The 14,352-nt window shown below is 33.6% G+C and overlaps 2 protein-coding genes across 2 annotated transcripts; one reads left to right on the forward strand and one right to left on the reverse strand.

Moving 5' to 3' along the window:
- Positions 1 to 2,322: 2,322 nt before the first annotated feature.
- On the reverse strand, positions 2,323 to 6,385 carry PSY1R (Leucine-rich receptor-like protein kinase family protein). The gene has a single exon (XM_088105728.1). The coding sequence runs from the start codon at positions 5,831 to 5,833 to the stop codon at positions 2,552 to 2,554; it is 3,282 nt and encodes a 1,093-aa protein (XP_087961854.1). The 5' UTR covers positions 5,834 to 6,385; the 3' UTR covers positions 2,323 to 2,551.
- A 5,437-nt stretch (positions 6,386 to 11,822) lies between these two features.
- Positions 11,823 to 13,671, forward strand: LOC148203201 (uncharacterized protein C594.04c-like). The gene is made up of 3 exons (XM_088105730.1): positions 11,823 to 12,421; positions 12,524 to 12,787; positions 12,905 to 13,671. Exons 1-3 carry the CDS (start codon positions 12,167 to 12,169, stop codon positions 13,382 to 13,384), a joined length of 999 nt encoding a protein of 332 aa, XP_087961856.1. The 5' UTR covers positions 11,823 to 12,166; the 3' UTR covers positions 13,385 to 13,671.
- Positions 13,672 to 14,352: the final 681 nt, after the last annotated feature.

Here is a 14,352-nt window from a genome sequence, read left to right on the forward strand (position 1 = left end):
CACACCAACAAGTTTAATCCACATTGGCAACACAAGTAAGGGCACTATTTTATCGCATCACGAAAACCAAATTCATTCCCCCTCCCTGACCTCAGTTTTCGAGCCTTCACGTCACTTCCTGTGTACTCCTTCCTTCACTCGGCACGTCAACTGTTGCCTTTGTACGTACGTACGTATGTATATAATATACATTCATACGTATCAGTATATAAGTTCCTCTGCTCCTCTACCTACTCCCTCAAGCTCTGTTGCGAGCGAGCTTTTTTTTGGGGTGTGAAAAGCTCTAAGTAATATCAAAATCAGAATGTTGAAGCAAGGAGGTAAGATCCGTGGTAATGGTAAGAGAAAGGGAGATGGGTTTAGCAACAAGTGCGCTTCTTTGGTTAAGGAGCAACGTGCTCGTCTCTACATCCTGCGCCGCTGTGCCACCATGCTTCTCTGTTGGTATATCCAAGGAGATGACTGAAATGGAAACCATTTTTTATTCATTACACCTTTCTTTTTCTCTCTTTTTTAGTTCAAGTTAGTTTGAAGTGTCTTTACCCTTTTGAATCCTCGAACATGTTTGAATGAAGGAAGTTGAAGTCGAAGTTGTTGGTTGGTGGTTGCTGATTTGGATTTGTTGCCTTAATCTCCTTTCCCCGTCTGTTTCTTTTTACCCATTGGAAGCTCCGAGGGATCCAAACCAATGGGGTTTTACGGGGACAGGACACTCTCATTTTATGGACAGACAGATCAATCTTGTACAACACAACCTCCTTTTTCCTTGTACTATGCTATCTATGTTACCCCTTTTCTCCTTCATACCTCCCTCTGCAGGTCAACCCAATTTATATGTTCTATCTGTAATGTCATGTTGTGCCAAACAATTTGATAAATTTTATGAAGTTGCTTCATCTTCACAACCTGTTGTAATCATTCCTGTTCACCAGATATGTGTGTCAGGATTTCCCAGAAACTCAATCCACAGCCTCCAGATTTTCTTTATTATTAACTCCAAACCAGTTGGAATAGGATTTAAATTTTGTAAGGGAGTAAATGGAAAAATATAATTTGAAAAAAAATATCACTTAAGGTGACTGGTAAGTACTAAATGAAATTGAAGTTGTTCATGAATGAAAAGCAAGAAGTAAGATTTTTACTAATCTATATTGGATCATTTAATTCACCACTTAATAGGGTGACAAAGTAATCCAAACCCTCCTCTTTGGATCATATATTAATAACTTAACATAAATTTGATTTAAATATAAATTTTCAATGGAATTCAATTTTGAAAAACAAGTTAATTATAAGAAATATATGTCATAAGTGATATAAATGTTTAATAGGTTTTAATTCAAGAGTGTCAAGCTCGCTCATTAGATTGAAAAAAAAAATACTTTTTAATAGATTAGTTTTAAAGGATTTTTTAAAATACTTTAAAATTTATAAATGTTATTAATTAAAATTTAAGATATGTAACATAATTCATTAATCCGATTAAAAAGTGAATTGAATTGAGTCTAGTAAAAAAAAACACAAATCGGATTCAACTCAAAACTTAGTAGATTAATTGATGATTTTATTCAAATTCAACCCCTCCAATTGAGTAACAGTTTATTCACAGAAAAAAAAAAGAGAGGAAAGAATATAATGTAAACAATAGATTACCTTAGAAAAAAAAAGTTAGAATAAAAGATAAAATGTAATATCATATCACCTGAAATTTAAAGTCACCGGAATAAAACATTAAAACATTAAAAAATATGTTAAACTTATACGTGATAAAATATATGGATTTAGGGATTAAATTAATAAATGAAAATATAAACTTAAGGATGAAATTAATAAAGATTTAATACCAAAATATTAGTTATATAATCTGATAATAAAACGGGTGGAGTCTCTCTTCGCATGCCTCAGTCTGAGATTGGCAGCTTCTAAGCTGTAATTATTTATTTAGATACCAAAAATGCAATGCATCATTCCATTCTATTTCTTGCGTTTATTCAATGCTCTTTTTCATTTTTCTAAAATGAAAAACTTCAAATTCCATTCACAGCCACCACCGACAATGGAACTATTTCAACTTCTTTAGTTGTAGTCAACAAATAATCATTACCATCATTCAATTTATCTCCACTATCTTTTTGTACTCAATTCTTTCATACCCAGCATTTTCAAATTGTACCCCCAAAAGAGAAAAAAAAACATAACCTTCTTGTACTGTCTTACTCTTTTGTTTCTTGATTTTGCGTATGATGTGTGACCATGAACTGATAGAAAAGTAAAACAAGATAGAGTAGAGTCAGATAACAAAGGCTTGTGCAGTTTAGGATGTTGTATAATTGGAAAGTGTTATAGAGGCAGTTTGTGGCATTAAGGTATTCCTAAGATGGAAAAATTTTCCTGAGCAATATGGATGATGACATATACAGTCACCAAAATCTTGCAACTAACATAATCTGATTAGGAGTCATCATTTACAGAGGTAAAAATGATTGTGTATATATTGAATTGGAACCTTTTGCACAAAGTATACAAGTCTATGGGAACAGACATTTTATCTCTAGTCTTTATTCGTATGGTGGTTGGATAATCCTACATTCCTCAGCCATTCAACAACTTCTGGGATGCATGGTCTCTTGAAAGGATTATGGCTGACACACATGCAGGCTACATCAAGAACCTTGAGCATCTCTTCTTCAAAGCCCTTGCCTCTCAGAAATGGATCAAAGACTTGATCTTGTTTTCCTTCACTCCTCATTTGTTGAACCCAGGCAACTAACTCCCTTGACATTTTTGGCTTGCTTACATCAACAGGCCTCCTCCCCGTTAGCAGCTCAAGCATGACAACCCCAAAGCTGTACACGTCTCCTCTCAGAGTTGCCACCCATGCTTGTCCATACTCTGGGGGTATGTATCCTAATGTGCCTACAAGTTCAGTTGTAACGTGAGTGTGATAAGGAAGAATGAGCCTGGCCAGCCCAAAATCAGCAACATGTGCCTCAAACTTTTCATCAAGAAGTATATTGCTTGACTTTATATCACGATGCACTATATGTGGTTCACATATTTGGTGCATGTAAGCCAATCCACAACTTGCACCTTGTGCAATCTTCAGTCGGGTAGGCCAATCAATCTGAGATGGACCATCTGCCTTCTCATGCAGCCAGTAATCCAGACTTCCATTTTCCATGTAAGTGTATATCAGAAGCCGAACACCCTCATGCACACAGTAGCCTTGCAAGGCAACCACATTCTCATGCTGTGCTGTCGACAAAGCCTCTACCTCTGCTTTAAATTCCCTTTCCATTAGACCTAATTCTCCTGAAAGTTTCTTGATGGCCAGAGCAGTTCCATTTGGTAATGTTGCTTTATACACCAAACCAAAACCTCCACATCCTATTATGTTTGCCTGACTGAAGTTTTCTGTAGCTTTTAATATTTCAACTATGGTAAGGTCCTTGATTTCACTTGTTTTATTAGGGAACAGTACCACTTGGCTGGCCTCTTTGTCAACCTCGGGATGAACCCCACTGTAAGAGCTGATAGAAATTGATTCTACTTCAATCTTGTCAGGTTCTCCACCTGGATTGATCCTCCTCTTGGATATTACCCACACTATCAACACTGAAACGAAGGAAACAAGGCCAAAACTGGCTGCAATGGCAAATCCAATTATCAGCTTTTTGCTTGAGCTGTGACTACGAGCAGTAGTACTCTGTTGAGGAAGACAAGACCGCCGAACAACTGAACCACACAACTGTGGGTTTCCTTCGAAGCTAGAAAAGGAGAAAGTATCAAATTGGCCACCTGTGGGTACCGGTCCTTCAAGATTATTGTATGCTACACTGAAAGCAGACAAAAAATGCAAGCTTTTGAGTGAAACGGGAATTTCACCGGAAAGTTGGTTTCCTGAGAGGGATAGTTTCTCTAAGTTAATCAAGTTAGAAATTTCCGCTGGGATATTGCCAGAGAATTTGTTGTTACTAAGGTCCAGCTGATGAAGGACTCTGAGTTTGCCAATCTCTACCGGGATACTGCCGTTGAGGCTATTGTTTCCCAGATATATTGCTGGTGGTAGGTTGGAAATCTGATTGTATTGCATCTGAGAGACATTGTTGGCATTAGCAAACACGGGTAACTCCAGGTAAGTCCTCTCTACTTTGTCATAGGTCTGTTGTGATGTTAGTGCTGGAAGCGTTGTGAGCTCAGCTGGAAACATTCCTGTGAGGAGGTTAAAAGACAAGTCTACGTAGAAAAGCTCGGGAAGCGTGTGCAACCAAGGAGGAATTGAACCACTAATTTGATTATAGGACAAATCCAAGACCTCGAGCTTCTTCAGATTATAAAGCCAGTGTGGTACTTGACCTGTGAAATTACAACCGCCTAAACCCAGAACTTGGATCTTTTGGAATCCATCTGGGTTTGTTATGTTGACATCATCTGGCATCATTTCATTGAAAAAATTCTGGGAGAGCATAAGAGTGCTAAGGTTCTTGAGTCCCATAAGCAGCCTCAGAGCTCCAGTGATATTACTGAGGTTGTTGGTAGAAATTGATAGGAAAGCCAGAGACTGAAGTCCAAGTATATCAGGTGAGATCTGTCCCTCAAAATAATTAGATGCAAGTCTCACTGCTTTAAGGGATTTGCATGCATACATGGTTGGTGGTATAATACCAGTAAAACTATTGTTGCCGAGGTCAAGTGCTGAGAGTCTGAGGAGTCCGGAGAAATTCAATGCCGAGAGGCTTCCCTCCAACAAGTTGAGCCTTACATCCAACATGACAAGATTGACACAGTCCATTAGAGATGGGGGCAGAGTGCCATTTATTTTGTTGGCATGAAGAAGTAAACGTTCCAATTTGGAGAGCTTACCAATATCAGAGGGAATGGGCCCGGTGAAATTATTGGAGTAGAGCTCCAAAACTGTGAGGTTGACAAGGTTAACAATGCTCTCTCCAAGGGTTCCACCGAGTTTATTGAGGGGCAAGGAGATTTCTTTGAGAGAAACAGCATCGAAAATATCACCAGGAAGGGGCCCGGATAGGGAATTGGAGCCAGCTCGAAATCTCTCCAGCTTGGAACATGCTCCTAGTCCTGGCTGAATCATGCCAGAGAAATCATTGGAGGAATAATCCAAGAATCTAAGAGAGGATGAGCTACTGTGGTTATTGCAGAGGAGAGAAGTGGGAATTTGACCAGTGAAGCTGTTGTTACTGACGTTAAAAGATGTCAAACTCCCTGCAGCGATTGCATCTGCCAGGTGCTGAAGGAGAGAGAGTGGTAGTTTTCCGTGGAATAAATTACTGGACAGATCAAGCTCCCGAATGGTATTGCCACTGGTATTAGCAACAAAGGGTGGCAATTCACCAGAGAGACGATTGTAGCTTAAATCAAGAATCTGCAGGTGATTAAGAAGTGAGAAAAATTGGTCTGGGAGATTACCGGATAAGCAGTTCTGGGATAGATCAAGAAGGGAGAGAGCAGTGAGATTTATGAGAGATGGGAAGATGAAGCCGGCGAGACCCCTGGATGGTAGCAATAGATGTATGACTCTGAAATTCTCATCACACTTAATGCCTTCCCACAGACAACAATCAACAGAAGCAGACCAATTGAGAGGAGAAGGAGTGGATATGTTCCTGGAGAAGGCCAAGAGTGAGTCTCTATCAAGTTGGTTACAGGAGGCGGCTTGAACAGGAAGAAGGAGCCCAGAGAGAAGAAGAAACAGGAGAGTGACAAAGACCATTAACTTGGGAATCATGTAGATGGAAGAGGGTGGTGTGGACGTTGTTGATGTTGATGTTGATGGGGTTGGTCTGTCTATGGGAGTGGGAGCTCTCATCGGAACGAATCCCCAGAAGAAAAAGATGGAGTCTTTAAGGTCCTTCCTTGCTCAACGTTGAGCAAAAGAAGGAATGGGCATAAGGGTAATATGGGAGGTAGGAAAGGATAGAAATAGCATGGCATAGAGCGACCAGGCATTGACCAATGACCAAGTACCAGAAAAGGCAAGGTAAGAAGGGAGAAAGTGGAGTGATGTTGACAAGTGGGAGATAGATGTATGAAAGAAAAGTATGGTAATAAAATAAATAATCTGTATTAAGCGTTTACTTTTGTTCTGAGGTTGGGTTGGGAGGGGCGGCCGGTAGTGCCTCAGTGGAATTTCTCTGTCATCGTCATCATCATCATTCACAACTATGCCAATGCCATGCCATACATAACGTGTGAAAGTGGAACTCACAATCATAATCTTAAATAAACTACTGCACAAAACAAACATCTATTGCTGTCTCAAAAACATCTTAGAGAGGGAATGGATATTCTGTCTCAAAATGCACTTTAAAACCGCACCATCCACTTTCATTCTCACTCCCTCCTTTAGCATCCCTGTGTTGTTGTGTTGTGTTGTACCACTCAGACTCATTGCAGATTTTAAAACACTCTCTGTTTCTTTCATCTTCAATCTACAGATATATAATATAGGAATCATGTCAGTTTCACATTTGTGCGGGTGTGAATGATGATATACTAATGAAATTAAAGTAAATTCCACTACTTCATGCCATGTCCATATCACTTACAAAGTACAATGCTTTCAACCACGAAACTTCCCCATACAATTCCCGCAAATATAAAAAAAACAAATCATTAAAATAATCAAATATTTGTTAGCTGGTCCACTGATTCATGCTGATTTAGTTAAAAAAAAGAAAAAAATATTTTTTTTGTATGGATTGCATTATGTAATTTAAAAGATATAAATATTTACACCAGCTTTTCAGGAATGAGAAAAAAGACAAAAGTTCTGAGTGCATTTTATGAAAAAAAAAAAACTACCAAGAGATGATGTGAAAAAGAAAAAAAAGAGCAATTATTATATTATGTGCAAATTGCACATAAGCTAACTCGAAGAATATGTTTTATACCAGGTCTCACGTATTTGGTTTCCTAACTTCTGATATATCAATTAATTATGATTAGTGGAAGTTTTTTTTTTTTTTACGTTATTAGGTCTCTTAGAGTTTTTCTTTATATGAAGATTTTTTCATATTTCTATTTTTTTTTATTTTGTATATTATTTAGGAAAGAAAAAATTGATACGAAGTTATTTTTATTATCTTCTCATTGATATCAGAATTTCGGTTAATTTGATTTGTGTTCTGAAGACGAAAAATAATAATGGTATTGTAATCATGATTTAATTGGATTCTACTAATTATATAATATAAAAATTTTGCATATGAAATATTTTTTATTTTGCAAAGACATGTGTGATCTTATTGAGAAATAAGGTATTAAACCAACAAATAAATCTTAGAAAGATTAAAAGAAGAAAATTAGGAAGACTATTGGTTTTATTAGACAATAGATAAATCAACTTGTTTATCATCTTGTATAAGGTGAGAATCTATCTTACAACTTATGAAAGAAATTAAGCTAGTTGATTGAGGATTGTTTATCGAAATATCACCTAAACAACTTGATCACTTGAGTAAGAATGATCTTGTTATTACAAGAGATATGCTGTCTATTAAGAGTAATTAATAAAAGAAAAAAAAAACATGTTTTTATGAACTACTAGTGTATTGTGAAATTTAAAATAATATAAGCTTTTGTATTATGTTTTTAAGAGGTTGATAGAGAGTTAAAAACTCTAAATGTCTATAATGAAAATAGAAAAGAACTAAAAGAGGATAAAAAAGAATAAAGGAACAGCTAATGTATTTTTGTGTAAATATGGGATAAAAAAACTTAGAGAAGAGATTTTATATTATATCTCATATATTTGATTTTCTCTTAAATTTAGCTAAATATCTATTAAAATTTTCCTATAATGTTATCTACCTTGTTAGTCAAGATATTTTTGGTTGATTATTGGAAGTTACAAAAAAATTTATGATAAGCTCATTGATTGTTGTTATTGAAATTTTTTTTAGTAGATTAAATATGTGAGTTTTTCTTTTATATCAAAGTTTTTTCCGTATTTGCTATGATCTCATATATACATATCTTTATTTTACATATTATTTATGTAGAAAAAAAATTAATTTGAGTTTTATTTCCGATAGTTATTTTTGTTATAAGAATGCAAATTATGCTGCTACAAAATAACATGCATGGGCAGGTTGACTTTGGCAAAAGTATTTTAGCATTATTACAACACGTAATACATTTCATTGACGTCAATCACAACAAAAATAAAGACAGCTTTCTTATCAGGTGAGGGTATTATATGAATAAAATAATATATAAAATCATTATTCAATAAATTCAGAAAATTAAACTTTTCATTTGAAGTAGTTTTACCGAGAACCTTTCTTTCATTCTTTTTAAACTCTAATTATTGAACTATAGTTTCTTCATTTTTAATTTTACACTGTCAAACAGGGGCAGGTTTTATTTATCATATCTTTTCTATTGTTTAACAAAGCTGTCGGTATATATTCCCATCATCACTACCAAAACCTTCAATACATTAATACATTAATGCAAATGTAGTGTGCAACTTGATAATTTAATTACAATACTAGTGTTGACTTTTGTAATAATTATTTTTAAAATATATGATTAATATTCAATATTTATCTGATGTGTATTCAATTCATACACCACTTGAAGTTATAGAGTTGATGTAATAGACAATTTGAATCTCGTATAATTGTTTCAATGGTCAAGGTTAACGGTTAACCCAAATGTTTATTTTCACTTTATCACTCATTTAAATTTGAAAGTTAGAAAAAAAAACAATTTTAGTAAGAAATGTGTATTACCTATTTCGTTATTTTAAAATTATATTTATAGATTTTGATATAAATTTTATATTAATGAATTACCTTTTTCTTTTAAATTTGTATTTATAAATTTTGAAATAATCTTTAATATCTTAATTATAGTCCATTTAGTAATAATTATATTATAAATTAATCAGTATTATATCTAATTATTTTAAAGAGATACTTTTCGATTTATATGTTATTATAATTTAATTTTAAGATAATAACGGTAATAATTATGATGGTATGTTTGGTTGTTTAAACAGTCTAATGTAATATTGACTAAACGATCATATCGTATATAAATTATTATGTTATTAAATTTTTCATGGATAGATTATTAAAAAAGATGTGAATATATAATTGGATGTACACACATAAAAATAAAGTATTAGGGTTGAAAAGTTTTCTTTGACTTAGCGTATTTAGGTGCATATTTTAAATTGTTTAGAGAAGAATAAGTAGGGTTAGGGATTTGAGATGAGAAAGCAAGTTGCAATTGGAAAATGAGGGTTACTTTCTATGTCTACGCGCAATTCAAAACCAGTTTTACAATAATTATGTGAATTGTGTTACAATATTCAATAGAGCTGCACGTTAATCAACAAATTTTATGATTGATTTACCAAAATTGCACGCAAGTGTCTTATTTTACAATATAATATATTATTCTTTTCATACTTAATGCAGGTTGACGTAGGGGCTTTTAAGACTTTCGACAAAAGTTACGTTAATTCCGTGTAGTAATGAATGTATAACATTGTTTTAAAAAATATTTGAATTTTGAACTTTTTTTTGTCAATTATTATTTCATGAATGCAAAATATATTGTTTTCGTTGAAATTAATATTTAATAAGAAACGTATCTGTCACATTTTGTAAGGTCCTTCTTTTAATTATATTTTTAAATTTATAATATTCAAGTGTCAGGTCTTACTCGACAATAATTTAAATAAAATATACATTTATTGTTTAGTTATCGATATAGAACATCAATGTTCTTTAAACTTTTTTTTTATAACATTTTAAGGAACAATTGTACTAAAAATCAATCTGCAACATATCTTTTTAAATTCATTAATTTTCCATTAATCTAAAGTTTTGATGTTAAGTTTTAGAATTCCTAACGTGTACATCAAAGACCACAACATTGAAAATGTCTCGAGGGCATTAACGTCTTTTCAAATCCTTTCTCTTCATTCACTTCAAAAGTTTTTCTTCCTTTTTTCTTTTATGTCTTTGTTTCTTGAATTGATGTTCATTTATTTAGGACTAGGATTTTAATTCAGACTAAGTCGAGTTTGAATTAACACAATTACTATCACTATCTTAAATTTTTAAGATTAAAAAAATTAAAAATTTCAAATAGTTATATTTATAATATGCTTTTAAGACAATTGATAAAATCCAAATAATTAAACTTCTAATATTGATGGTCCGTATCTCAAATATTTAATGCAAAAAAAACTCGAATGAAAATAAACGTCCTGATATAAAATGAGAAGTAGAATTTTAAATTTTAAAATTTGAAATTACTATCATAATAAAAATTTTAATAATATAGTTGTGCGATAATTCATTGATTTGAACGCAAATAAAGTTTAAAATTGTGAAATTAGATATACAATTCCATAAAACTAAAAAAGAAAAAACTTAATAGTTTAACATTTAACTTAATTTAGTATTAATTAAAGATTATTATGAATACAAATAATTAAATATAACATAAAACATTTCTTTCTTACTAAGAACCTAAAAAATCATCTAAATTTTTTTTCTTTCTTCTTTAAACCAACATGAGGTTAACATATCTCTTCGAAAAAATATTAAATTTGGAAATATAACGAGTACATTAAAGCCTATAGTCATGGCCCGATTCATACCGAGATAAAATAATCATAGGCCCATTTTATAACAACATAAGCCCACACTTTCTGTTTGTAATGGAAAGTGTTATTCCCAGTCCCCATATTTTCAACAAAAATTACCCTTGTTTCCTTTGTGGGTGAGATTACACAATACATAAAGAATGTTTCATATTGCATTATTTTTACAAAAAATTAAGATAAACAAAAATACAAATTTCCATTTTATTATTTTTTTAATCAACATCGCAGCATGTATGTTTTGATTTGTTGAGCAGTTTTTATATTGATATCTTATATTTTAAAAATATTTTCCTTTTTATTTATTTTATAACTATAGAGGTCGTATAAAAATAAAGGTCTAATATTGAATATCTATAAACAATGCATTTATATATTAATATATATAACGGTAAAACGGTGTTTTTTTTTTCTTCGGAAAAACAACATAGGGATTACCAAGTTTTAAACTTAATATATTAATTTAATTATATCATCATCATTATAATAGACTTCTCTTTTATATTTCTTGTTTTAAATAATTACCATAACTTAGCATGCCAAACTCCAAAACCGATATTCATATATGGATTAGCATAGCCTAGGCATGCTGAGGAATAAGGAATGGCAGCAAGTTGTTGTTTAATAGTATTCTGATTTTGAGGTGCATAAACAGATACACATTAATTGAGTGGCCATTATTGATCCCTAAATTGTTCATCTTTTTCTCCGTTGATGGCGGGAATTTATGCTGCAGGTTAAGTTTGTATCATTAAGTTGTCATGCAACTGGTTTTTAATGTATGATTAGGGACACTCCTGTTGGAGGCAAACATCATTGCACCACTGCTAAGGTTATCATTTGCTTTTACTTTAATGATTTACCCAGTTTCGGTTTTCGATTGATGGCCCCGTTTACCTTTATACTTCTCTCCCCTTCTTCTTCGTGCTCCTTAACTCATTCAAAATCTTTCTAGTTAACTTTCAAAAAGCAAACTGCAGCTGTCTCCAACTCTAACAATTATACAGCATGGATGATCCTAGACTTGAGGAGAAACTGAACTTCTTCCACGGGGATAAATAGTTCAAAAAATTTTAACCTGCTTCGTTGGTTTCCTTTGAAAGAGTAATTGATGCTAAAATATATATACATGCACGACTAATAATGAGAGGCATTCATTAGGTCCAAATCAAACTGCATTGGTTGCAGTTTTAGATAATGAACTCGGATATATCTGTATCAGAGAATGATTTATTCTCTCAGATTCACTTTTCTGAAATTTGATAATAGTTCTAGACAACAGTAAGACATAAAAGTCAAATGAAACGGGCGTGGATATACAGACATTGGGATCATAGAATCCCCTGATCATTGTGTGGAACAACGGATCAGGCTAATTGATAACCTGGTGGCGTGCTGTGTGGGGAACCACAAGTAGAAACATAAAGGGAATTGTGCTGAATTTTGTTTGGAGCCTCTGCATGCCTTGCTTCCCTTCTATTTTCGACAGCTATAAAAGTGGAAGCCACAAAGACCATGACAACAAATCACAACATGGCAACATATAGCAATCTGAAGAATGCTACTATAGCATTCTTGGTCCCTCTGCCCTCCATCCTAGTTTATCTCTCCTTCCATTCTGCCATCAGTGGCTTTCCACACTCTCCATCTTCTCTGTCAACTCTTTGGACATGGTGTTATCACCATCCTTTACTATTTGCCAATGTCCTTTTCTTCTTCAATGTCAATCTGCTCTTCTGGCTCATCGGCCTAATCCAATCCAGCCACTGGGTACACTTTCCACTTCACTTCCCTCTTTTCTTCTCTTCACTTATGCAGTTTCGTTTCTGGTTTGATTTTGAGCTTGACACACACCTTTTGCTGTCGGTACAGATGATCGACCCGTACTGGACGGTGATACCTGTGATGCTAGTTCATTACTATTCGACTCATCCTTTGGCTCAGTATAACTGGTTGAGGTCGAGGACGGTGATTCTGTTGACTTGGGTGTGGAGTATCAGGCTGATCCACAACTACTTCAGGCGAGAAAAATGGCAGTGGGGTGCCAGGGAGGATTGGCGTTTCACTGATTTGAGCCATCAGTATGGAAAGCATTGGTGGTGGGCTTCCTTCTTCGCCATCTACGTGCCTCAGCAGGTCACTCACCATTTCTAGCTTTCTGTGCTTTTACATTAAAGAAGCACGAACCCTGTTTATATAATATCTATCTGCACCTTCCATTTAAATTTAAGTGTATCGATTTCACCTTTGCAGGTGTTTCTGATTGGACTATCATTTCCATTCTATGTCATCCACTCGGTCAACGAGCCTCTTAGCATGTGGGACTTTGTAGCCATAGTTTTGTGTGTATCTGGTGTTGTCATAGCATACATTGCCGATACTCAGCTTTACAACTTTGTGAGTGGAAACAAGGAGCTAAAAGAAGCAGGTAAGACAGAGGTTTCGATTCTCGAGAAAGGGTTGTGGTATTACTGTCGGCATCCAAACTACTTTGGAGAGCAGTTGTGGTGGTGGGGAGTGTTTGTGTTTGCATGGAAGCTGGGACATGGATGGACCTTCATAGGAGCTTTGGCCAATAGCATGTGTCTGGGTTATGTGACAAAGCTTGTGGAGGAGCGAATGTTGAAACAAGAGAGCAGAGAAGAGGCCTATAGGCTTTATCAGAAGACAACTTCCACATGGGTGCCTTGGTTCAAGTTCTCTCCTTTGGAACTAAAATCTAAGGATCTTTGATTGTGTTTCATTTTCATCATCACATCAGTTCTAGTTCTAGCTGTAGTACTGATTCTACCACCAACTTCATCATCTTAATTTTCCCTACTTTCTTCATTATGTAACGGAGCCAAGCCATGAGTTGGATCATGTCATGTGTGTGTGTGTGATCTGCACTTCCATCATTTTTTGTACCATATTTATCACCGTTACTAGCTCAGAAGAATCTCTGAAATGGCTTCTGCATATACTCTCTTATCATTTTCGTGATAATGAAGTTTAAAATTAGTAATGCAGACAAGTTTTTAGAAAAATATTCATAGGTTGATCAATACTTATTGTGAAAGAGAATAAATTTAATAAGTTTATAACATCTATAATGTGATGAAAGGAGAGATAAAGAAAAAGAAAAAACAAATGTGTAATACATGTATATGAAATGTGTGTGTTATTAATCATAATTTTAAGTTTAAGCCTTTTGATTTAATCCTTCCTACAAAATCAAGTGAGATTTGATCTTAGTTATAGAGTATAATTTAATCTTATCTTTATCAAATGTAAAATATCTATCACTCTCACAACGCACATCTACATGTTGTGCCTAGGGTTAAATATTTGTGAACGATAAAGAATGGTATATTAGGTCTAACAAAATTTGTCAAAATAAATTCTAATATCATGAAAGTGAATTCAAATTTAATTTATCTTTACAATAAACTAACTTAAGAAGTTTGTTGTCATTTGTATATTATATTAATCTTATAAAAAGAAGCTAAATAGTAATATAATATGTTTTTATAAAATTTACCGGCAATCTATCGTAGAGATGAATTTATTGTTACAAAAATAGTTTATTTGGGAATAAATTATTTCCTACATATAATATGGTCTTAATAATGCGTTTGAAAATTACTTGAGTTAACTAACTTACAGCTTGTTTGCAAAATTAATTACTTTATAAAATAGTTGTTAAGTAAATGAGTTTATAT

This window comes from Vigna umbellata, chromosome 2 (genome assembly GCF_029865625.1).
Source record: "Vigna umbellata cultivar VRB3 chromosome 2, Vumbellata_1.0, whole genome shotgun sequence".
Taxonomy (NCBI): domain Eukaryota; kingdom Viridiplantae; phylum Streptophyta; class Magnoliopsida; order Fabales; family Fabaceae; genus Vigna; species Vigna umbellata.